The sequence below is a fragment of the Heterocephalus glaber genome, unplaced genomic scaffold (genome assembly GCF_053883595.1).
Source record: "Heterocephalus glaber isolate CG9 unplaced genomic scaffold, H.glaber_assembly_v1.0 deba00001719, whole genome shotgun sequence".
Taxonomy (NCBI): Eukaryota; Metazoa; Chordata; class Mammalia; order Rodentia; family Bathyergidae; genus Heterocephalus; species Heterocephalus glaber.
In genome coordinates this window covers 5190658-5217405 of record NW_028258432.1, presented here as the reverse complement: position 1 = coordinate 5217405, position 26748 = coordinate 5190658, and the positions used below count along the sequence as shown (strand labels likewise).

The 26748-nt window shown below is 39.2% G+C and overlaps 1 protein-coding gene across 7 annotated transcripts in view; it reads right to left on the bottom strand.

The window, feature by feature from the left end:
• Tnfrsf19 (TNF receptor superfamily member 19) overlaps window positions 1–26748 on the bottom strand; it is an 89538-nt gene that overhangs the window by 54617 nt on the left and 8173 nt on the right. For 3 of the 7 annotated variants that reach the window (XM_021236356.2, XM_021236358.2, XM_021236357.2), the window contains exons 2-3: window positions 17402–17500; window positions 15074–15184 (exon numbers count right to left, since the gene is read on the bottom strand). In XM_021236356.2, coding sequence (XP_021092015.1) covers window positions 15074–15184; window positions 17402–17470 — 180 coding nt within the window. In that variant the 5' untranslated portion in view covers window positions 17471–17500. Of the gene's footprint in view, window positions 1–15073; window positions 15185–17401; window positions 17501–25680; window positions 25822–26244; window positions 26443–26748 lie in introns of those variants that run through there. The other 4 variants (XM_087199446.1, XM_087199445.1, XM_004854849.4 and 1 more) reach the window with 4 other exon arrangements.

Below are 26748 nucleotides of genomic sequence, written 5' to 3'. Positions count from 1 at the left end.
CGAAGACCTGGCCTAATAATGACCGAGTGTCAGCCTTCTTCCACACAAAGGCAGCCTTTTCAGCAAGTTCAAATGTGTCTTCTACTGCTAATAATCTCTCTTACTGCAGTAAGTAGACTTAGTCATCTACTTTATTCAAGAAGCCATGAGCATGTGAATAAGAAAAGGCTTCCTGGACTCCCACTGCAGCATTATTGTTAGCTTACGGCAGAATTATGGCACTTTCTTCTTTTCTAATTAAAGCAGTCATGTGAATGTTCAGAAGCTGAAGCCAGCACACATTCAGGCACTCATTCACTGATCAAGGCAGAAAATAAGCACAGGGGTAGCAAGGGGAGTATTGTGGAAAAGAAGGATAGCTGTATTAGAGACTTTCTAAACTTACTGAGAGCAGAGAGGGCTCCTTGAAATGTTGAGGAACTCAGTATCTTCTGAAAGTAGACAGATTTCTATGTATTTGTTGAAGGAATGCTAAATTCTTGTTTAGACAAAACTCTCTGGGGCTAATGGTCTCAAGCATCTCCAGATGTGAACATGGAAACATAGCACACTTTTCGAGGACAGGCAAAAGAAATGGTCTTTGACCCGAAGATGATCATCTCCTTGGGTTCAAGATAGAAAAACTTACAGCACATCATATAACATGATTATGATGTAGTCCTAAAAGTGATGTCACATGTTTACGATGGCTTAAAAAATAAGTTATAACAGAAGTATGATCCCACTGATTACAAACAGATTAATAATCCTATTCCCATGTTCTTTTTAGGGGAATTGTTTCCTTAAGAAAGCCACGTCGTGGGCCGGGGATTTAGCTCAGTGGTTCTGCTGCCTGCCTCTCAAGAGAAAGGACCCAAGTTCGATCCCCGATACCAAAAAAAAAAAAAAAAGAAAGAAAGCCACTTTGTTGTAGGTGCCCGGTTCAGATTGTGTACACTCTAACATCCTTAGTATGGTAATCCAATTTTCCTAATACTTGTGCCAGTGGGCTGTGAAAGACTGAAAACCAGAGGATGTACTATATATGGTATTAAATTGTGAATTGGTGGGATTCATGTCAATGCTTCTCAACTATTTGAAGATATTGGTCCTTGATAATTTCTTAAGGAAAATTTGCCTCCCAATTTGAAAGCTGGAAAATCAGTGGAATAACAGTTTAAAAAAGAATCTAAAAAAATAACTTTTAGGTTCTCAGTATGTACTTTAAAAACTGTGTACAAATTGAAATAGCTGTGTATGGATTCTCATTACAACAAATGAAATCTCAGTTATGGAGACTAGGGATGTAGCTCAGTGATAGAGAACTTGCCTAGCACATGAGGTCCTGGTTGTCAATCCTTCAAACCCTAGAACTCAAACAAACTCTCAATTATGAAGAAAATGTTCTAACATTAGTGGGTGTTAACTACTTGTTCAGATTTTTTATACACATGATCTCAATCAGTTACACTCCTTCTTAACAAGGGAAACATTCACTGTTCCCACTGCATTGATGGGTGATGGAGCTTGGAGAGGTGATTTACCTTAAGCAAGGTGACACAGGTAATGTTTGAACCAGGACTCAAACCTATACTGTTCAATTCTAGAGTCAGAGTTTATAACCAGGCTTTATAACCACTGTGCTAGAATGCCTGCCAAGTACTTGTGCACACACAATTACATATACCTAAGATGATGTCTACAGATTGCACACTGCTAACACTGGTTATCTGTGCTTTATCATGCCCACAACATAAACAGAAACGGACATAAGTCTAAGAGCTGCAAGAAGAGCACCAGCAAACCCACAAATACAGGCTCGGTGTGGCACAGAAAGCAGGACTTGCATGCAGTCTCTTAAAGCCTCCACATTTTCACCCTAGATGCCAGGATGCAAGTTCCAGACAGCTCAAAATTTCCATTTTTCTAAATTGATGTATTTTAATTTCCCCATTCATATTTACATTCAAAATCAACAAAGCAGTCCTTATTAGGGAAAAATTAAATTAAAACCAACACAAAGGATAGTACTGCCTGTACTCGTGAACTACTCAATAAAGGATACGGAGTAATCCTTTCAGCCTAGATATCTCACTAATTAACTCATTCACATTGTGGATGAGGGGTGCCTTCTCCCTCCTCCCAGTTACTATGCCTGTCTTTCAAAGGCACATCTTGAACAAGCCTCACAAAGATTCAAGGAGAAAAAACATATAAGGTCACCACCCTTTCAATCCGAAGTGCTCCAGCTACACAATGTTCCACGCCAAAGGCACAGACGAGAGAGAGAGAGAGAGAGAGAGAGAGAACTGAAAAATTAATTCACAAATTAGTATTTCTTTAAAATTGTTAACAGAGATGACTTCTTGATCGTTAGTGGAATTATGAATTATTTTTAATTTTTTTATAATTCTGTAACAATTTAATTTTTGCAAAAAGCATCCATTACTCTTATAATTAAGAAAACAATATAGACTCCTATTCTAGAAGAACTTCTTTGGACCTGTGTGCAGTCTCTGCGGGGAGGTCAGAGTCACTGCTTTCATGCTCTGTGCACGGTCATTGTGGCTGCATAGGGACAGATGTGTGCTTTTGCTGAGCACTTTTGTTGCTGAGTGAGCTGTGAGCATGCAAAAAGCCTTTCTGGGAGCACAGAAGAGCGCCTCCCACACACAGTCTCCTGGGATCAAAGTGCAGGCGCAGGACGTTCAGGGGTGGGCGCAGCGTTGTTCCCTTGCTAAGCATCCCCAGCAAAGGCTCCGGCAGGAGCAGTGTTTCAAAACCTTGCTTTGATCCAGGCAGCCTGGATTGTAAGAGACTCATGTACAAGTTGAAACACAACAAAGAAGGAAAGGAGAAAAGGAAGAGAAGCAGAAGACAGGAAAACAAAGGGACGGGAAAAGAGGGACACACAAAAAGAGGTGCATTAACTGGAAATAAACGTGGTTTGAATTCTTTTCAAGCTAGGTTAATATTGCTGCGGGAGTTGGATTTTCCTATATGGGATCCAAAGGTGTGTGAGCCTGCATGCCAGCTATCCCACGTGTTCACTGATTTGTTTTGGGAACTCTAACCCTCAGTCTCTTCGTCAGTGAGGTGGGTATAAAATAATGCCTGCCCTATAGGGTTGTTTTGAAGAAAAAAAATGGGTAAACATATAAACTCTAACTCAAGCACAGAGTGGGCATTCATTAACTAAATTATACCTGAAACTGTTATTATTTTGGACTTTCTACAAACTAATAAATCAACTTTCCTGATTCAAGCGTAAGAAGGCTTCGTTAGGGAACCTGGGGATCCTCTGGCTCCAGTCTTTTCTAAGGTAGGTTACTTAAAACACACCAGTGTCCAGATAAAATGTTTTTATTGAATTAAAAGCACTCTACAATGAACTGCAATGCTTTAATTTAAAAGATTTTTAAATCGCACCCGGAGTGTAATTGAACACGACCTCTTTGAACCACCTGCTACACTGTGCTGTCACACACACACCCTGGGACCCCGCATCTACACAGGAAGCTCTGCTGGTTTGCGGCCCCAGTCAGGAAGTCTACACTCACTCCTGGTGCCCGGCTGAGTCCTTCCGTCCCCAACTTCCGCTTTCTCCCTCCATGGAGATACTAGGTAAGTGATTTAACCAGACACAAACTTTCAATAAATATCAACAGGACTGTGATGGCTTCCTTTCTTTGCTACAACTAGACATGAACTTATAATAAGTATCAACAGTTTGATGGTCTTACTTTTAAAAAAACACATACAGTTTAGGGGAGGGGAGGTTTTGTGCTTGTTTTCTGATTTCTGCCTGCATTCTAGAGTTTGTATTGTGTGTCAACCATGTGGACCAATGTGCTTTTACCATCTCATATTCTGCACATCATCTTATTTTGTAGAATGAGCATCTCATAAAACTTGATTTGTTCATCTTACACTGGACTAAATCACATATAGAAAGCAAATAAAGCCAGGCTGTAAATGCCTCATTTTTGCTGTTATCTGGATATCAATTTCCTATGTCTGCTTAGTTTATATGTTTTTGCGGAAGCAATAGTAATTTTTGCTGAGGAGGGTTTAGGAGAGATAAAGTTTGCAATTAACACTATTTACAAAATAATAAAATTTACTGAGCATGTATTATACACTCTCCTGGGAGCCTTTTTTTTTTTGGTACAGAGAATCAAACTCAGGGCCTTGAGCTTGCCAGGAAGGTGCTGCGCTGCTGAGCTACATCCCTGGCCCTCTCCTGGGAACTTTTCTAGAGACTGCTTATTTGGGAGAACTTTTTTAAAATATATTTTTCCTAAAGTATTTGTCATTTTCAAAAAGATAGTACTAGAAAACCACCCTAATATTATTTTTAAGCTTATAAAAATAGCTTGCAGTTCATGATAGTCTATGAAATTATTGAAGTGACCGTTCTACATGTTGAATTAACTAGCAACCTTGAATTAACTAGAAATTCAGAGAAGTCAATTCCAAGGACTTAAATTACAGGACAGCGTCTATGGCAACAACCACTTTTTGAGTTGATTGTCTCCCATCCAAGTACTAACCAGGCCCAACCCTGCTTAGCTTCCGAGATCAGAAGAGATCGGGCACGTTCAGGGTGGTATGGCCGTAGAGTTGAGTTGACTGTCTTACTTCCAAAGCATCATAAACATAGAGGATCTGTAATTATTTGTAAGCCGGGCTATAAACTAAACAGCATAAATATTAAATTACTCCCAATATAAATGTCTGCTTTGATGTTTTCACTTCATTCAGTAAAACCAGGTGGCTTAAATGCCTTGACATCTTCCCCATTATGTTCAGTAAGGAAGTACCAAGAGAAAGGAGACATTTTGCCTGAAAAGGGACAGCTATGGCCATGGCCATACTGGCTGGGGTTAGCAGAGACTGACAGGGGGACTTTGCAAATTCACCCTACCTCTCTGGCTACAGGTCATTTCTTTTTTCTTTTTAGCACTTTGTATTTTGAAAACTATTATACACATAAGATTTTTTTAAAATTATAAAATGTACCAATAAAATTAATTAAAATTAAAAAAAAAAAATTAAACAGTACATCTTTTCTTGCCCTTCTCGGTTCCTTTCGTATTCCTTCCACACAAGTAAATACTGTACCAGGTTTTGGGGTAGCCTGCCAGAAATATCCAAGTGCATGTGCCACTGTGTGTGTGCTGGGCACTGTTCAAAGCACTGTTCTGCAGCCTTTTTCATTTTTCCCACTCAGTGCATCATAAGAAGTGTTCCTGTCAGTGAATGCAGTGTTCTCCTATAGAGATGCAGCTGAGTTTGACTACCACTGTCTGCTCATCATGGCCCGGGTGTGGGATAGACAGGGAATCCACATGATTGGGCAACTGCATTTGCAAAGATCTTATGATCTCATTGTTCATCTAATGAAAACAGTTTCAAATCCATTCAACTCCCCTGCCCCCACACACAGGTTTTAGATAGAAAGGGATAATTTCTCTAGGTATGTTATTTTCTGCAGCAGGTAGACAAGTAAACAAGCATGGGAATGAGCTATGTTTGGGCTTAGACTCCTTGGCCAAACTCTAAACAGACTTCAGAGTCTGAGTGCCCTACAAGCCTACAAAGCTGATTTAGCCGGAACCCTCATCCTCTGTATCTGGTCATCCTCCCTACATGACCAGAACCTTCCCCCTCCACATCTCCCAGGAGATGTCTAGTCACCCTGCCTGTCTCAGGAGGAATACTGTTCGACCAGGTTAGCCTACTGCAACAATCCTAAGTCACTTTACTGTACAGCTCTGGGTTTTCTTTGACATCTTCCAGGTTGCCCTAGAGTTCTTCATATTTTATCTGAAGAATATGTGCAAAGAAGGGAGAGGAGAAGGGGGAAAGAACTGTCCATCCTTGGCCTGGGCTTTGGAATTAGACACCAATGTTTCATATTTCGGGAGCGTGGTCTCTCATTAATAACAGTGATAGGAATACATTTGGGCTTTAAAATACCCTGAAGTCTTCTCCACTCCCCTGCCCTAAAGTCTGTTTCCTACCTGGTTCACATTGAGTCAGTGAGGAAGAAATAGTGCTTGCTGGACAACAAAATGGATGGACAAGTATCATTTAAGGCAATATTTTGTAGAGACTTTTTTAATTCCAGGGAGCAAAAGCTTGGAAAATCTGCAGCAATGGCTCCCCCTGGGTCAGGCCAAATGGTCTTCCTGGCTGCTGGGCAGTAGGTAGGGTGGGGATCTGGTTGGGATGGGATGAGCAGTCTTCCTTATCTTGGTTTTGGATCCAGCTGCACTGCTTCTGCCACAGCTGACCATAGCAATAGCTCTGTTGCTCTGCCCAAAATTTTGAAGCCACATTTGGTGGCTGTCCAATAACAAAATGGCTCAAAGTCAACAGTCCCCAAATCCCCTCTCTACCTCTGCAAATCCAACATGCAACAAAAACACAGGCCACTCCCAGCAACATGGCGGAGGATCAGCTCTCCAGAACACTGGGAAGAGACTCACAGACCTTTAAACTCCAGGAGTCCCATGCTGGGGCCTCAGGCCTAATGTGCTATTTATTGGTACAGCCAGTAAGTTATTAAATTTGGTTCTTTGAACTTTAAAAGTTAAATTCCATCTTTGGGCAGGGAAGAAGTTACTTGTGGAGGAAATCTAGAGCATACAAATGGAAATGACAAATTAGATTTATGTGACCAGTGCTTAGAAATCAACTTTTTAATTTCCTTTAATAAAACACCGCCAAGGAGCTATTTTTCCCCAACTTTCAGTTTATAAAAATCTGTAGCGGAGTTTTGTGAAAAGAAAAATGACAAGTGAGAGCTTGTTCATATCTGCCAAGCATCCCTGGGCACAATCAGGTGTAATTAAACATAAATAAAGTGAATAGCACTATAATTAAGTGGCAGAAATGAATCTTTTTTTATGCTTGCAAATTATATATTTTTTGGTAACTTTCTTCATAAGGATGAAAAGTTTTCAAAAATTAGATGATTTTAAAAATAGACACGTACCCTGGTGAGAAAAGTTTGTTGTTTACAAAAGTTAATTTTTTCATATTAACTAATGTCATCCTAATAATTGGTTAGAAAAGCTTACTTTGAAAACCATGCCAAAAGCCTGAAACCTGTTTCAAGTGGTTCATACACAAACTAGTTTCCTGATTTACTGCTGTGAGGCGATCATGTTAAAAGCATATTGTTGGCATTAATACTTGGTGAGGAGGAGGGGCTGGGGCGGAGCGAATTTTAGGCAGTGAGAATTAAGTCTAATGTGGTTCCTTGGAGAAAATAAGAATCATCTTCTCCCACACATCCCAAAGCTGGGGTTATTTTCATGAGCTAAGAGGAGACCCAAAGGCAGACACACTCTTAGCACACATTTATGGCTTAAAATGTCCAGTGGGCACTATTCATGGGACAATATGAACAAGATTTTATATTTCTTGATCCTGAGATAGGAAAACATTCTTGATCATTTTTCTTATAAACTTTCAAAAGCAAAATCTCATGGTACAAGAGAGATAAAGTAAACATGGCTCAATAGGATAAAATCCTCCAAACAGACTCCAAATGACTCAGTGACCTGTGTTGAATTTTTCCAAAAATACAGAAAAATTAACTATTTATGAAGCTGAATGGCTGAAAGGAATGTCCATGAGAAGAGCAAAGCACGAGGCTTTCAGGACGGGAGACTGGGAAACAACAGAGCTGATGAGAAGAGACAACTCAGTTAGCCACGGCAGGGACGCCATCTGGATGAGGAGCATGGGGAGGTGGGAACCGATGGATGCTCACTTCTGGGAATGGCTGGCCAGGACAAAGGCATCTGGGGAGAAGGAAGAGCGGAGGAAGAGTGGCCAGACAACCAGCTCCGCTGACATGTGTGTTAGGTCAATGTGATGTGGCTGTATCTGTTTTAGAAGTAGGTCCTAAGCCAAGGTTTCTGGAAGGAGGGACCTCATTTTAGAGCTGCACCACCCAGTATAAGAGCCATCACCTCACACAGCTTCATTTAAATTTAATCAATTAAAATGAAATAAAGTTAAATGTCCAGTTTCTCAGGGACGCTGGCTAGCTAGCCACATTCAAGCGTTAGAACCACAATGGCCAGCGGGTCCCATTTGGGTGGGAAAGGCACAGACCATGATTGTACATGGTTCTGCCAGATAGCAATGTACTAGAGCAGCATCAAACTGAGAAAGGTCAGCATCCCGAGGTGGCTCTGCCCCCTCCAACCCCCAGCACTGCTACTGCTACAGCGACAATGGACAGATCAATTAACTCCTGGGTGTCTGTTTCCCATCAATAAAATGGGAGTAATTATGATCCCTATTCAAGACATGTGGTACAAGGATTCTGTTATTTAATACACTTAGAAGTGCCCAAACTGTTGGCTTGTCTGGGACACACTATGTGAAGAGGAACTGTCTTGGGCAGCATATAAAATATACAATATGATTCATGTATATAAGTTACAAAACTTCCTTCACCTTGAAAATATTTTTTGTTATAATATTAAAAAAAAAAATTCAAGCAGCCCACAGCCCGCAGGTTGGATACATCCATTGGTTGGCTCATTATAATAAAAATTAGCGCATGTCACCTATTTTGGTTGCATGATATGTATTCTGTAATAACATTAAAGACAGATGTAACAGTTCATATTTTATAAAAATGTCCTTTAGATGAATAAAGCATCCAAGTTTCATGAAAGATTCAAATAATCTTTAAAAAGTGGCCAAAGAGGGCCGGGGATTTAGCTCAGTGTTTTCACCGCCTGGTACTCAAGTGCAAAGACCCAAGTTCGATCCTCGGTACCAAAAAAAAACAAGAACAAAAAGTGGCCAAAGAAGGAAAGGGTTTCCATCTAAATAACCACTGGTACTATCAGTTCAGGAGCTGCTACACAGACCTCTTACTGTTCAGTGAATAAAGGCAGTGCAACGCAGCCAGACACACACACTGTCCATCTGACCAGCACACAGGAGCTCCACTCAGTGGCTCCCAGCAAGCCCCAAACTGCTCCTTCCAGGTGGTGGAAGTCTAATGACAAAGGCAAGTAAGCCTAGACACCTTGAGAGAAAACAGGACTGAATGTCTTCCAGTGAAAATAATAATTAGGAGTAATGAAACCACAGATGGAAGTGTAACTATGCCTGCTCACCCAAAGCCTTTCCAAGCTTTAGTCTTAAGACACAGATTCTAGTGTACAATTGAAAGATCTCATGACCTTAGCATATGCCATTTTAGACAGAGATATCTGATACTAGGAAACAGTTTTAGGTTGTTCAGTATAGTGAAAAAAGGGAAAGTAATAACATTAGAATAAAGGTTATTTAAAGGCTTTTAAGTCTGCTGAAAATGCACTTCTTTTACCCTTAAGAAAAAGAAAACTTAATTGTGCGTATCAATAACGATCCAACTTTTCGTTTTCATTACTGACTCTAAAAGTTTTTGTTTACTGTGTTTTCAAAATTTCAAACACCACAAATATGCAGAACTATAAGCCTCAGATTCAGTGCTTCATTGTAAATTAAAAACTATATCCTTAGTATTCCAAGTTAAAATGTATATACTATTTATATAATTCTTAAAATTTTAAAAACAAGCTTAATCTTAGCCAAAAGGACATATCTTTCCCCTCATTGTCTAAAGCTTAGAAATTATAGTTAGCTAGCTGAATATAACTATTAATTTAATAAGTTATTAGATTTAAATAAATTTGTAACTTTTCTTTCTTCTAAAAGATACGTGCTATTGCTAATCAGTTAAAGGAATCCTGGAAAAGACAGTAAAATTAATGAATGGACAGTTTAAAATGTTCTAATACCTAAGAAATTGCTTATAAAAAGTTGAAGCCCTTTGCTTCCATTAACTGAGAAATAGAAAACTAAATATATTTTGTATTTATATGTCAGACACTTTTTCCTTTGAGTACAAGCAAGCTCACGTGCTAATTTTATTCACTCTGAGCTAAAACCAAGAATAAAGACTCTGAAAATATATTACTTAGAATATATATGAATTAATTTTTATACTAGATTTGTGTCCCTTTTTTTCCTCCAAAACTACCCAAGGTTGAGTGATTCACTCTCTCCTTGCGGAAATGTCCTTTGTGTCTCTCAGAAGCCAGGCACTCTGACAGTAGCGACGGGTGACATGGTGGCCTGCTCCAGGCGGAACCCACAGAGCAGGTGCCAACACAGGGTAGCTCTGTGCCGCGCAGGCGCAACAGCGGAACTGCGAGATGCTCCCCTCGCTTGTCCCCAGTGCAGTCGGGCTGGTTAGCTACTTCAATACTCAGAAAAGCGGCTGCATGGGAGGAAAAGCAGCTGCATAGGGATATCTTCTGGATATCCTCGGGGCTATGAAATACAGGAATTTTTATCAAATAATGTTCTCAGATGATGGATTTTTTTTTCCATTTTACATAGATTTCATTTTTTGTTATTTTGTTTTTGAGACGGGGGTTTTTGCTACAGTGGCCAGGTTGGCCTCTAACTCGCAATCTTCCTGCCTCAGCATTCTGAGAAGCTGGGATTACAGGCACATGCCACATGTCCGAGACTTTATATTTTTAAAAGCAATTTTAGATTCACAGCAAAACTGAGAGGAAGGGACAGAGAGAGTTCCTGTATTCCCCACCTGCGTAATCTTGGTGCTGTATACTTTATGGGTTTGAACAAATGTACACCGACATGTAGCCACCATTATAACTCATGTGGTGTTTTCATTGCCCTAAACATCCCGTGCTTTTCCTATTCCATCCCTCATCTTCCCTCTTATATCTGACAAACATTGATCTTTTTACTGCCTTCATTGTTTTGCCTGTTCCAGAATGTCATATGCAGGCCTTTCAGATGTCAGTTAGTACCATACATTTAATATTAAGGCTACTGTATCTTTTCTTGGCTTGATAATTCTGTGCATTTCTTTTTTAGTGCTGAAGACAATCCATTATCTGGATGTACTTGTTTATCTATATACATGCTGAGTGACGTCTGAGTTGCTTTAAAGGCTTGGTATTTATGAATTAAGCTGCTATAAATATCCATATATAGAAATTTGTGTAGACATAAGTTTTCAAATCCACAATTGCTGGACTGAATAGTAAGGTATGTTCAGTTTCGTGAGAAGCCATCAACTGTCCTCCAAAGTGGCTGTCCTATTTTGCATCCCACCAGCAGTGCCCAGGAGTTCCTACTGCTCCACATCTCCGCAGCCCGGTGCTCTGGATTCCAGCTGTCCTGGAAGGTATGCAGTGCTATCTCATTGTTTTCTTAATTTGTACTTCACTGATGAGATATGCTACTGTAGCTTCTTTTTTATATGCTTATATGACTTCTTCATGAGGCATCTGTTAAGAGCTTTGATACATTTTTTTTTTAATTGGGTTGTTATTGTTGAGTTTTAACAGCTGTTTTTTGTATTTTAGATAATAGTGTTTTGCTGGGTATCTTTGTGCATATTTTTCTCCAGTCTGTGATTTGCTTTTCATTTCTTGACAGTGTCTTTTCTAATAACCCAAATTTTTAATTTTAGTGAAGACCTGGTCATTAGTTTTTTCTTTCATAGATTGTGCCTTTGGTGTCATAACTAAAAAGTCAAGAGTGAAATCCAAGCTCACCTAGATTTCTTCTTATGTTATCTTCTAGCAGTTTTACAGTATTGCTGCTTTTTACACTAGGTCTGTGATCCATTTTGAATCAGTTTTTGTGAAGAGTGTAAGTTTTTTTATCTAGATTCATTTGTTTGTACGTGGCTGTCCAGTTTCCATACTATTTGTTGGAAAGACTATCTTTTCCCTATTATGTTGTGTTTGCACCTTTGTCAAACTGACTGTATTTATGTAGGTCTATTTCTTTGTGCTGTTCCATCAGTCTATTTGTCTACTCTCTTGCTAATATACTGTCTTGATTATTGTCACTTTATGTTAAGTCTTGACATCAGAAAGAGTTAATTCTCTAATTTTTCCTTCTCCTACACGACTATATTGGCTATTCTGAGTTTTTTTGTTTTTGGGGGTTTTTTGCCTCTTAACATAAACTTCAGAGTCAGTTTATCAATATCTGTAAAATAAATTTCTGAGATTTTGACTGAGATTGTGCTGAACCCTGATACATTAGTAGATCAAGATGGATCAAGTAGAAAAGAACTGACATCTCCAATCTTCCTGTCCATGAACATGTAATGTCTCCATTTATTTAGTTATTCTTTGATTTTTGTTTTCATCAGGGCTTTGTGATTTTCCTCCTATAGATATTGTATATATTTTATTAGATGTATACTTAACTATTGCATTTTTATAAATGGTACTTTTTAATTGTAAGTTCTACTTGTTCATTCCCGCACAAGGAATGACTTTGTATATTAACCTAAATCCTACAATATTACTGTAATTGTTTATTAGTTTCAGGAGGTTTTTTTGTCATTTCTTCTTGATTTTCTACATGGATGATGAGATCATATGCAAAAATAGAACTTTTATTCTTCCCTTATAATCAGAGTACCTTTTACTTCTTTTTCTTGTCTTAGTGCATTAACTAGGATGACTAGTACGATGCTGAAAAAGAATATTCCTGATCTTAATGAGAAAAATTCTAGTTTCTCACCATTAAGTGTGTTGTTAACTATAGTTTTTTTTTTGATAATTATAGTTTTTTTGATAGATATTTTTTATCAAATTGAGGAAGTTCCCCTGAATCCCTAATTTATGATAGTTTATTATGAATGCACATTAAATTGTTTAAAATGCCTCTTCTGCAGATATTGATATGATCGTGATTTTTATTCTTTAGTGTATGATGTGATGGATTAAACTAATTTTCAAATGTTGAACCAGCCTAACATAACCAGGATAAATCCCACATGGTCACAGTACACACACACACACACACACACACACACACACACACACACACACGGAGCTGCCTTCAATTTGCTAATATTTTACTGAAGCTTTTTGTCTCTATGATCATGAGAGATATTGCTCTGTAGTTTTCTTATAATGTTTTTGTCTTTGCTATTAGGGTGATGCTGGCCTAATATTCACTGAATGAGTTAGAGTTTTCTCTGCTTCCATATTCTGGAAGAAATTCTGAAGAACTGATATAATTTATTCTTAACTGGTAGAATTCACCAATAAACTCATCTTGGCCTATTGCTCTCGTTTTGGAAAGTTGTTAATTATTGTTTCAATTACTTTGATAGAGATGGGTCTATAAAAATTGTATATTTTTTTCTTGTGTAGGTTTCTTTCGTGAAATTGGTCCATTTTACCTAGGTTATCAATCTGGTGGCACGGAGTTGTTCATAGTATTCCATTATCCTCTTAATATCCTTGGGCTATGGATGTGGTTTAATATCCTTCGATGGAGTGGTTTTTCTCTGATATTTACTTCAAGAATCTGTTTAATCCTCTAAAGATGAAACAAAGGTGTGGCAACCACTCTATGCTCAGGTTCTCTAGAGTTGCAGACTTTCGGATATTTCCATCCCCAGGCTGCGGAGATTTGTCAACGCCAGGTCCTATGTTCCTGCACAGTGTGGGTGCCCAAGGAGATTTCAGCTGAAGTGTGATTCTCTGTGTCTGCACACTTGGGAACACTAGTATTTCCTGTGACCCTGCTTCTCTTACAGATCTAAGAAGTTGATGACTGTTTAGTTTATTCAGCTTTTTTACAAGCTCTTTACATGTGGACCCAAAACTGGAAAACAATTTTTTTTTCATTAAAGAAATGAGAGCTGACTGGACCTTTATCTTCAGGTTTGATTCTCCAGAAACTATTTTAAGGTTATATTCTCTAGATTGAAAAGATAAAGGAAAGAGAATAATTTTTTAGAAATAATTTACTCGTCTCTCAGAATTTATAAAGTTTCATTTAGACTTTCACAGAGATTTTGGTAGAGAAGGACTTTTGAAAGACAGAACTTCATCATATGTTTTCTTCTTGGGTCCAAAGGCATTTTAAACGTCTTTTGTACTGATGCTAGATAAGTAGATCTGCTACAAATTAATCTTTTTTCACTCAACGTGGTGAAACCTATGTCTGAAAATGCATGTTACTATAATCAAGAGGGATTGGAAAATATCTGTTGAGATACTATAATTAACTAGCTGTCACACACAGCTCTAAGGTCAGTCAGTTTCAAGCAAAAGTAAAGCCCAGGACCCTGAAGGTGCCACTATTTTACATGACAACCAGGGAGAAAAGCCACCCTCCAGGGTCTACTTGTGGAATGCATTATTCTTTGTTTCCTGCTGTTTGTAGATCATTGATTAAAAAAAAAATCTATGAATGACACGTCTCAAACTTAAATAATAGTAATCTGTAGGGGAAAAAAGACTTCTCTTTTAAAAGTCAATTTAAATAAAAAGAACAATGAATTGTCAATTTTCTAACAGGATGGCTTTGATGCTTTATTTAGAACAAAATATTACATCAGTTCTCCACAAATAGTAAGATCTTTAAAAGATCATAAAATAGGGCAAATAGATGTATAGCACGTCTGTGAAAGAAGCTATGTTATAACTCACTATTTCTTAATAAACAACAGTTAAACTTAAAGCACTCCTGAGAGTAACACATCCTCAAAGGGCTGAGATTAATAATACTCATGTTACCAAAGGAATTTCAAAATCCTAATTTGAAAAAGAAGTTCTACCTTGAAGCAACTTTACTGAGAATCCTAAATATACTATATTTATTTACTAGCAAGGGTAATATTCATTTTTTTTAAAAAAGATGGCTCAGTAAATGATAGCATTAACCATTTCCATTATCAATATTTTAAGTTTTTAATCCAAATTAAACTTAAAGATTCTATGCTTTCAATAAAATATAAAATAATACAAACCTTAAATTATATAAACTAATGACATTTGTTGAATTCTGGTTTTGAGAACCTAGTTATCTCCTTAAAGCCCATGAATCAGAAGTACTGAAAGGGGAATTGGATAATGTTTGGCTAAAGTGACATAATGAGCCAAGAATTCCCATCATGGTATCCAAAGCTTCATTAATAATTAACTACAAGAACTTAGCTAAAAAGAATGCATTTTACAAACACAGATATACAATTCACCATGCACCAAATGCGTACCTTAGACAACTCCATGCCTGGCCCGCATGGTTTGCAGAGAATGCAATTCCCAGCCCCATCTTTGAATTCTTGTTGTCTGCAGTCTCCGGTCTCACAAATCACTTTACATGACTGGAAAAAAAAAAGTTTCACCAACTATTATCTTCAAGTACTTTCACTTTATTGTTTGCAAGAAAGGCATCATATCTTCAGTGTTTGTCACATAATCACTGATGTAAATATGGATTCAGAATTAGGTTGATGACATTTTCATTTCTGGAAGAAAAACCACTTTCTCAATGAATCAGTGGACCAAACAAATCAATAAAGCCTAATTCTTCTCTGTATTCAGAGACTGCTCATCCATTCCATAACCAGAGTCTCCCTTTTTCCTGAAGTTAAATACCATCTTCCTCTGAGACTCTTCTGCATACTCAGGGCAAAAGTGACCTTGTTGCTGTTATCTTTTCTAAGATGATTTACGAAAGAACAGTCCTGCAGAAATCCAAGGTCCCTTTGCTACCTGAAAAATTCTGAATTAACAAAAGAAAACAAAACACAAAACCTTTTTTGATCTTGAAGAAATATAAACATATTCAAATGTAATAAACTGAATAACTAAATTGATATAATAGCTTCATATAGCTACAAGAATTTGCAATTACCCTTTAGACATAAAGATTTAAATGGTTTTGACGGAGATTTTCAACCTTTTCCATTTAGAGGTTATCTTTCAAAAAATATTATTTGATAATCACGATATCAATGAAACTTTTGATGATGGCAGTGGTGGTGGTGACAGCAGTAGTGACAGTGGTGAGGATGACAATCACGGCCAAAGACTGCAAAACTCTTCCAAGCAAAAGTGCTATGTAAATGTGAACTTACACCCTAACTAATGACCACCTGGCTATTTCCTGGACCTAGCAATCAATACACTTTGGCTCACAGTGTAGAACTTAGAAAAATTATACTTTGGCAAAAACAAAGTTTGTTAAGTCATTTTCCAAAATAAGTTTTATTCTCTTATTTTAACTAAAAACAAGATTGCCTTATCACTATTATCCTTCGAAAATGTGTTTACCTGCTTCTTTTTTTCTTTTTTTTTTTTTTGGTACTGGGGATCGAACTCAGGTCCTTGTGCTTGCGCAGCAGGAGGTGAAACCACTGAGTCAAATCCCCGGCCCTACCTGCTTCTTAATGGATGATATTTCATTTAAAATGATGATATTAAGGGCATGCCAGATTTGGTGAAGAAGACATTCAGTTCAAACTCTTACTTTAAATGCCCTTGGTGACATTACCGATCATAACTGTTCTCCTGAATGAAAGCTGAGAAAACTGGAGATCCTGTAGGGACAGTCTGCTGTGTGTAATGCCTCTTGTACACTGCACAAGGGAAATTATTTTTGATGCTCATAGTAACAAGCAACAAGAAATTACTTCCACCTTGAAGCAGGAATATGTGTAATGATATCTACAAACATCCTTAAATACAGTTAAAGCCTGAACCCCTAGGGCAAATGGGAGGGAGAATTCAAGATGCGGATTGGGACTAGAGAATTCTTTGGGGCTAAAAGTCTAATATTCTCTTTCTGTCTCTATTAGCGGCCCCTGATTCGGAGGAGTTTGATTTTATTGAGGATATGAGTTTCCCTTCTACCACAAAGAGACTGTTATCTGTTTGATAAGAAATTCCACAACCTCCTCTTTAGGTCATCTATTCAATGTTTAACAACTTTAATTAACCGAATGGAAGTTTTCCTTATACTGTATATACCTGGATCTCAGACTCCAATGTAACCCCATTTCCTCTTACCTTGGCTTCCAAGGGTTTAGGCACAGTCTTTAGTGTAAATAATTCTCTATAAATGTAGGTCTTTCTTATATCTCTAGATTAAATAAACTTCAATTCTTTTGGACACTTTCATAGATCTTTGGTCATACTTTCAAACATTAATACTCTTCATCTGCCTTTAATATTTTTGGAAACCAAGATGGATATAAATAGCTATCAAACTAATAACTCTTAAACATCTATTCTAAATTCTTTATTAAACTTGAAGAGGCTCCAAATTAGAACCTATGGTCATGTTAGAGTCTAGATGTGTTATGAGAGATATGTGCCTATAAATCCAAGATAATATCATTATCTTAATGGTATAAGTAACAAGGAAATTTTATGACTTCATCTAGATTCAAATAAAGTGATTTCAACACTTGTTAAAAATACCACAGCTTAGCAGCTTAGCTTATTAAACACAAAAATTATTAAATGCAACTTGGAATGAAAAATAATACAGGATCAAACTTTCACCACATTCTTATGAAATGAAAGAGTTTACTTACCAGATAGCCTAGTAAAAGGACAATGGTGAAAAATGTTTTCTCTTGTTCTTGTAGTGCTTTGAAAGCCATTGCACTTATCAAATATATTCCCGTAGGGTTCTAAATCAGAGAAAAGAAGGAAGACATAGTTAAATCTAAAACCTTTAGTAATTTTGTGCGGTATTTCCTATCTAATGTCTGCCATTTGCTGGCCACATTAGGAACTAAATATTATTCATGTTTAAAGGAACCACTGTATAAAAAGATACAACAGGCATATAACACATAACTCTTTTAGACCTTAGGCAATGAGAATTGATGCTTAGGTTACCTACACATTACAAGCAAAACTCCTACTAGTTCTGAATTCTCAGGTTATACCTGCCTTTATTTTCTACCCAAGTCCTCAGTATCCAATCCACTTCACCCAGAAGGGAATCCCATTCAAGCAGTGACTTATAAATCTTTCATTAAGCACTGCCAACAGGATAATAGCAGAAATTTTAAAAAAAAACACTTCCTAAGAACCCTGAATCAAGTACTGTTTTTAGCATGCTAAGCCTCACAAGTACTCTAAAATGTCAATACTATCATTCTCTCCATTTTAGAGATGAGGAAACTGAGGCTGTGAGAGGCGGAATAACCTGCCAAGGTCACCCTGCTGGTAAGAAGCAGAGCTCTATTCAAACCCAGGCAGGATGGCCCCAGGGTCACTGTGCCTACATTTACTGTGCCATATACACTCTGCCACCCAATGTGGTCTGCTGTAGACAAACACCATGCTTGTACCCAGGCAGGGTGGTGCACATCTGTGATCCCAGCACTCTGGGAGGCTGAGGCAGGAGGATCCCAAGTTCCAGCCTAGACTGGGCAATTTAGCAATTTAGCAAGACCTTGTCTCAAAATGAAAAAAAATTAAAAATAAAGATGGGCTGGGGAAGAAGTTCAGTGTGAAGGCCCTGGGTTCAATCCTCAGTACAAAACCAACCAACCAACCAAACAAAAAGTACTACGCTTGCATTTGGGGACCTTCATCTCCACCAAGAAGCAGACAGCTAAGATTTGGCCTGTGTGAATTCTATTCCAAAGCAGCACAATGAAAAGTATGCATTGCTGGAAAAGTAATTGTTCATTTAAAACATCTAAGTGTTACAAGGGACACAATTGGAGGCACTGACCCATCATAATTAAAGATAAACCCAGTTCCTTGATTGTCACCAAGAATGGTCTAAAAGGTAAAAACAAATCTGGCTATTTTTATAGAAACACACAAGGTCAAGCAAGGAGATTTTTAAAAAATGGCTCCATCTATCAGGAACAACAGTTTGGTTTCCTTTAAAGTAGAATCTTCCAAAATTAACACAGGCTCCAAACAGCTAGATCAGCTGACTACTTAGAAAGAAATCAAAGTAGAGAACAAGAACAGTGGGCCAAAGGGCCCAAGAAAAACAATAATAGCAGCAGGCAAAGGAGCCGAGCTGGGCAGTCTGCTGCAGTAGCTGGCCAGGGGAGCAGGGAGCCAGGGCAAAGCCAGAGGTGACTGTCACAGGCAGATGGTCCTGAAGGCCCCTGACCAGAGGGGTCACTTTGGCTGCCTCTGCAGGTCCCACCAGCAGGACAGCAGGCCATCGCTTGTTGAATGAATGGCCCATTTTGAGTAAATTCAGACTTTTTCCGCCAGCATATCTCAGTCATCCAGAAACTGTCCAACGTACTCCTTGTGTAGACAAAGGGTTGGGGGTGAGTGGAAAGACAAAACGCATTTCCTGAAACACACGCTCCAGGGTATCTCTTTCTTGACATGGTCCTCAATTTTGAAAAATGTGTTCATTTCTAAAAAGTTAAAAATGCACAATTTGTATCTAATGGAGAAAGGAATATCCAGGTTAAATATCACTTATTTGAAATGACTGAAATCAGAATGGCTTCAGATTTCAGATTTTCTTGGATTTGGGAATATCTCTCTCTATATAATGAAATATATTTAGAATGGGACCCAAATCTAAACACAAAATTCACTTATGTTCCACGTATGCCTTATTGCCCGAAGGTAATTTTATACAGCATTTTGAAATAATTTTGTACATGAAAGAAAGTCTCATGCTGTGGAATTTTCCACTTGTGGCATCATATTGATACTAAAAAGTTCACATTTTGGAGCATTTTAGATTTTGGATTAGAGATTTTCAACCTGTGATACCAACCCATTTATACCAAATAAGAGAAAAAGGGACTGGTAGAGTCAGTAAAAACTGCAAAGGTGTGACTAGTTTGGACAGAACGCTCTCCTGGGACCACACTAACTTCTGAGGAAGACAGACAAACAGGAAGCATCTCTTAGCAGTGTCACATTCAGACTATGCTTTTATAAAGCGATAAAAATAGAACCTATCTCATAGTTAGAATTAACTATCCCAGTGCCCAAATAAGAATAAATCTTCAGGGCCAGGGATTTAACTCAGTGGCCCAACGCCTGCCTCACAAGCACAAGGTCCTGAGTTCGATCCTCAGTACTGGAAAAAAATAAATAAATCTTCATCAGGGATGGCAGCCGATGTTTGTCCTGCTATTGTCACGGAGAATATCACTGATCTGTGTGTAAGCCCAGACAAACTACTCAGCCTGTAATCCCAGTCTCCTCACATGAGCATCAGGCAGGGTGGCAGCTCTGTAACTGTTAGCGACGCATTCCTTCCTGTTACAATATTACTATTGAGAATCAAATGACCCAATAGGTGTGAGCATCCGCGAAGACTGTACTTGACAGCTGGGGATTTAGATTTGGCTCAGTGGTTCTGCTGCCTGCCTTGCAGACACAAGGACCCGAGTTCAATCCCTGGTATTAAAAAAAAAGGACTGTAGTTGACAGACAAATATGAGACATTTATTCAGCCATGATCAAGAGGTAGAACTGATAATCAGTACCCAACAAAGTTACAGAGTTTACAATTCCTCGACTTATTCAACCAACTGTAAGCAAACAACTACCAAGTTCCCGAGAGGAGGAGCGAAAGACTGGGGAGGTTACTGCCACGGTGGCTCTGAGGAGCCTACAGCATGACAGAGGTGCCGGTCCGTCTTCCAAACACCTTTTAATACAGCCTGAGCGAGGAGCACTTCAGAAGTAAACAATTTAGCTGCTGGAATGTTACGTGTATGACCTTGAATTTTCTGGAATAAAATGAAATTACGAATTTTTTTGGCATTCATAAAAAGAAGAAAAATTTAATGAAATAACTCATGTTTAAGTAACAATATTTAAAATGAAAATAAGGCAATAAAAAGGTTATTTGTTGAAATTGCTTTTAAATTCTGGGCATTTTAGGGTCTTGTCCAAAGACAAAAAAATACTTTTACATGTCTCAGGGTTCTGTTTTTGGGGGGACTATTAAGCATGAGACATACAAGTTATGTGATTATGTACAATGGGTCCACCTACTGGGGTTTTTATAGTTTGCCAAAATATCTAGATTAGACAACATCTAGCAATCCAGCATCTACTTTTGCTGAAGACATGCTGAGAAACTGGCACCAGCTAAGTACTAAAGAGAAAGCTAGTACCGCCTGGCTTACTGCATTCTAGAAGCATGGAACTGCTATCTACATGCCATTCAGCAATGATAAGCAGGTTGGTGAGATCAGAATTCGGAAAGCACAAAAAACGGACATGAACCAAGAGCACAGAGCTGGCAAACACCCTGTTGAAGTGTCCCACAAGCGGCTCCTTATCAGATAAAGCTTCACAGCCTGCTCAGTGGAGGCTATGGTAACTAAGGGGAATGTGTCCTAATTGGCCCTCCTTAATTTTTTTTTTTTTTTGTACTGGGGATCGAACTCAGGACCTTGTGCTTGCGAGGCAGATGGCGGCACCACTCAGCTAAATACCCTGCCTGGCCTTCTTCATATAAGGGACAGAATCCAGTAGGTTCTATCCATGCACAGCTCTTGCACTCCCTTGTTCCAAAGTACGAACCCCTGTGCAGGTGTGTCTGCAGGCAAAGGGCGGGGGTCTCAGGTGTAGCCTAAGGAGCCGTGCTGGGGAGAAGCAGATCAGGCTCTCTTTCAGGTTGTCAAAGCACCGAATCAGATCAGCTACCACATCAACAATTCTGTCTGCAATGCCTGGCCCTACGCTGCCAGTCAAAAGTCTTCTGGGTTTCCCTGAACCTATGCCAAGGGTGTCTCGCCATACCACCCTGGACTTCACATCACAGCATCATTGTCTGACTGCTCCTCTTTCTGGCTCTTGTGTTGCATTTAGCCAGCATTCATTTCCTTTCTCCATTGCAGCGTTAAACATTTAAAGTTAATTTTCAATATTTAAAATGAAGCATTTCCTGGAAATAGTAGACAATCTGGTAAGTACAGGATGCCACTTGAAGGCCACATTTGCCAGGGCTGAGCAATGGTTGTCTCTTATGCAGAAGAACATACCTTCAGGTGTTCGGGGCTCCTCCAGTCCCAATTGCCCTGCTGGGCTCCCTTCTTCATTTTATTGCTCACCCATCCCATTGAGTTTTGAGAATGTCACAACAATACCTGATTTCACTCCAGAAGTATAATTCACCCAGGATATGCCTGGTGCATGTTAAATGAATGAAGAAATTCATTCATCAGAGATAATATTTTCTCTCTTAGATTTGTAAGGGATGAAACAATACATGTGAAAAATATGTGTGAATATTACCTAAAATTAAAATGTAAGTTACAGTGGGACCCTCCTTCTTAGATAGAGTGCTCTAATTCAGGGAGAGTATCTTTTATCCAAAATGCATGGGACCAGAAATGGTTTGGATTTTGGACTTTTTCAGATTTTGGAATTTGTGCATATACATAAGGAGATATCTTGGGGATGAGACTCAGGTCTACACATGAAACACATTCATGTTTCATATGTACCTTGTCCACAGAGCCTGGAGGTAATGTTACACAACATTTTAAATAAATTTGTGCATGAAATGGAATTTTCCACTTGTGATGTCATTCAGCAGTCTTTGGAGTGTTTCCGAGTTTTAATTTTTGAATCAGGGATGCTCAACCTTTATTGACAAATACATACCATTTTGTAAGATCTGATACTTATCCTTCTAATTTTAATAGTAAATAATCTTTATTTTGATCTTGTGAATGAGCAGAAGATAGGAAGCTGGGTATAATTTGAATTACCTGAATAGTTTTTTTCAGAATAAGCTATTTAGTTTTCTTTACATTTCCATATCTTAGAAGCTGTTTATTATCCCATGGATGCAGTGTAATAGGTAAATTTTCATTTAGTAAACCATATTAACATTATGTAATGAAGTTTCCTACACTTAACTCATACAATTTTCCAATATGCAATAAGCTGAAATGTTAAAGAAATGTATCAACATTAAAGTAAACTGGCAGGCTTACAATTTATAAAATCAGCATTGAAATAAAGCCAGTGCTATAAATACACACTTTTCCATTTTAATGGTGGAGCATAATCATAAATGACTTAGAAATAGTCAAACCTACATGAATGAAAAATTAATTACAAATTTAGGATACTACTATTTTCAAATACAACAAGCATCCCCAGCCTCCATCTATTTGGCATCTTACTCTTTAATTTCACTATATCCTGAAAGTCATTCTTTCTACATAATAGAGTTGGTAGAACTTTAGCAGCCAGTTAAGCTCCCCAAGGTGTGCTGTAATAAGAATACACATACTGCCGCTGGCTAAAGAAGGGGAATGGTTTCCCCTTTTATAAACCATGAAATATTTTCTGCTAAAATCCCTACAAGCTTTCAAACTGCTGCCAAATACAATATTGCCAGTCCTTCCAATGTTCAAAAATATTAAGGCCCACTGTCAGGCTCCTATTTTATTTTTTTAATAGACCTTCACCTAGGGTTTTCTGAGACTGATTTTTTTTATGTATATCTTTGAGTTGTAGATTCTATCATCTTTGCCCTAAAGAACCATTATCAGAATTCTCAAAGTGTTCAATCAACAAGCATATTGTAAAGTGTTTCTCTATCCTAAAATACAAATAGGACAATTGTAGCATCAGGGATCAAGGGGACCTCAAAGGCCCTCATAGTCAATTTTATCTCTAAAACACAGCTGCTAATTGTTTATTTTAGAAGGAAGTCTAGATTCCAAAACCACTCTTTATCCTCAGAAAGTTCTCCAGTATTTGTGGATGCTATTCTTTTAGAATTGCCTCATATTTGACCCATCCAAGCTGACTGAAGATTGGCTAAATGACAGTGGTTGGACATCCAATTCTTTGTCTCTTAGGTGATTCTTTTTAAACCTTATGTTGTAAAACATCACTTCAAAAGGTACACATTTAATGGAATGTACACTAGAAGATAATCCAATTCTGTTTAAATGTCTTACTTCTAAATGCAGATATTTTTAACAGATAAAATATGATGAATGAAATCACTGCTGGACCAGTAAATCATGAAAAGAAATTTTGCTTACACTGCTTTGTTTTTCTTTTTCTTCAGGTAGAAGTTTTCTTTACAAAACTTATGAACTTTTAATAATTAGATGCCAGGGAATAAATGTATTTAACAGTTTCATGACTTTCCTGTCACATAAGCAGTGGTCGGCTTATTTATTTGGAATGTACATTTACTCAAGGTGGGCTTTCTTGTTTAGCCCGAGGTCAACACAGAGAGAGCATGCTGGCTTTCCAGATTTCTAAATGTTTGACTTTAAATATTGATTCATCAGATTTGAAAGGTTTTGGCTTTGGGAGATTAAAGATGTGTGGAGCTTTCTCACTGTGTCAGGTTAAATTTTGAGGGTAGAAATGGAGCAGGTGGGTTGAGCTAAGCTAAATGTGGGTCCTAAGCTTTCAATAAGTGAAAAAGAAAGACTCAAATCCTCTTTGTGCATGTCAGCAGGATTTCTCAGAGTTATAACTAGTAAATTAAGTTAGTATATTAAGAATAGGATGTGACAATATGTCTCAATTATTTTCCATTCTAATATATATATGTAAATCAAAGCTAGAATCTGATTAATCATCTGAAGTTGTCTTTTTTTTCTAGAAGCTTCTTTAATAGCTACTTATATGTCAGCAATTACTCATATTCACGTCTTTTGATAGGAAAGACACTTTATACTGCAATTTCCAGCATGTAAGAGTCTTCACGAATCCCTCAGACCCCACCTAGACTCAGTCATAAGACACTCTGACCAAAGAAAGAAGGAACAGGGCTGGGGATTTAGCTCAGTGGTTTTGCCGCCTGAGGCGTGAGGACCCAGTAAAAAAAAAAAAAAAGAAAGAAGGAACTTCCACAGTTGTCCCAGAAAAAGCTAACACAATATACCAGCTTTAACACCTACTGTGGGAAAAACAATTCTAAGGTCAATAAAGCCATGTGGCCAGGGTAATAAAGTAGATATCCTAAGGCATTTTCATTGATTACAAAGAACTGACAGAGCTCCTGATACCACTCCATGTATGGATGTCAAGGCAATATTTTCAAAATGCATTCCGGTGTTTATTATTTTCAGAACAATTTGGTAAAAAATACAGAAAGAAAAATCCTTTTTAAGTTTCTCACATCTCTGAACAGGTCAAAAACTATTTTCATGCAAAGGCTCAATTCTCAACTCTCTAGTTATCCATCTTTAAATTAGATAAACAGTTCTGGAAATAAAAATACACTTTAAAACTGCACGAAAGTGGGGTTGGCAAAAATGCCGAAAGTGAAATTCCTCCACAGAAAACACACTGAGTAAATCCTGAACTAATGCAATGTAATCCTCCCTTTTGTATCTAAGTATCTAATGAAATAGCCACACTAAAATAAATGCTTCTGTTTACATAAGTCATGTTTAACAATACCCATTTCCTGTTTACATAAAGAAATTGTTTTCTACTTAAAGAAACTGTCATTGGAATAAAAACTACACCCTCATAAATATATTGAGTTAAACTGTTTCATTTAAAGAAATACTGAACAATGTTCATTGTTTTGTTTGCAAACCAAGTCTTATTAAAATGCATAAAAAAGGTGACAAGACTTTGTTTTGCAATGCTAAACGAAGGCTTGCGCTCAGTTTATTACCATCAAAACAGATCATGGGCCGGGCGTGGTGGGACACGTCTGTAATTCCAGTACTCTGGGAGGCTGATGCAGGAGGATGGCAGTTTGAACTCATCCTTGGCAATTTAGCAAGATCCAGTCTCCAAAACAAAAAGGCTGGAGATGTAGCTCTGTGCTAATGCCTTTTACTTACCAAAAAAATAAAAACAAAACAAACCCCACAATTTTGACCCCCCCGCCCCAAACTTGATCTCCACATACCGTGAACCGGCATAGGAACACCGAGGGCTGAGAAAGCTGACTTCCTGTCTCTCCAAATCTATTACCTGCTCTGCTCTACGTTTCACTGTGTTAGTAAAGGCCACTGACTTATTTAAGTCTTTCTGTCCTCCGGGGCGTCCGATCCCGGGTTCTGACAGATCCAAGCGCGCTCCTGTGGCCTCCCGGGCTGCAGTTCCGCAGGGCGGCCTGTGCGCCGGGAACGCGCGCTGCGGGGCTGGGGCCTCGGCAGGGAGCGGGCGGCGTGGAGGCCGGGCCAGGCGGAGCCGCTCCGTGCACGCCCTCGCACTCACACTGTGGCTCACCGCAGCCCTCTATTTCCAGGACCTTGGATAGGAAGTCCTATCAGAGCGCCGAGACACCGGCGGCCAGCAGGGACCGGGAGGCAATGGCACCTCTTGTCCCTGCCTTCCGCGACGGAGGCCACAGCTCGGCATCCCAGTGCCTCCTCCGGCCTGTCACCCCTTCCCGGGACAGAGTCCCCGCCTCTACCCGAGAGTCAGCCGGGGTGCCCCAGGGGCGCAGCCCGAAGGACCCGGCACCTACCTCTCCAGCACCCGGGCTGCGCCCGCTGGGAGATCAGTCCTGCGCCACGGGTCCGAGCGGGGACGGAGGCTCCGGGCGCGCGGGCGGCCTGGGAGCGGGCGCGGGGCGCGGAGCCGGCTGGGGTCCCTCGGCTCGCACGCCCGAAAGTTCCCCGCGCCCCCGGCTCCGCGCTCTCTCGTAGCCCGGCAACGACCGCCGCCCCTGTCCCGCCCACCGCCGGTGCCCCGCCCCCGGGCTCCACGAAGCTCCGCCCCCGGCTTTCAGCCACCTCTGGCGCGCCGGAATCCAGCCTTGGGGGGCTGCAGGAGCCGGTGAATGCGGGATGGCGAGCGGCACTGGGGATGGAGAAATCGCACCACCAAGAGCTTGGCTGTGCTGGGGTGGGTGTCCCTCAGAGAAGGGGGGAAGCCTGCCTTTCCTCCCTGAGCCATTCCCCCAGGACCTGTGTGGGAGCCCGTGCCAAGTCACATTCTACCCGGAGCCGGCTTCTGCACAGCAGCAAAG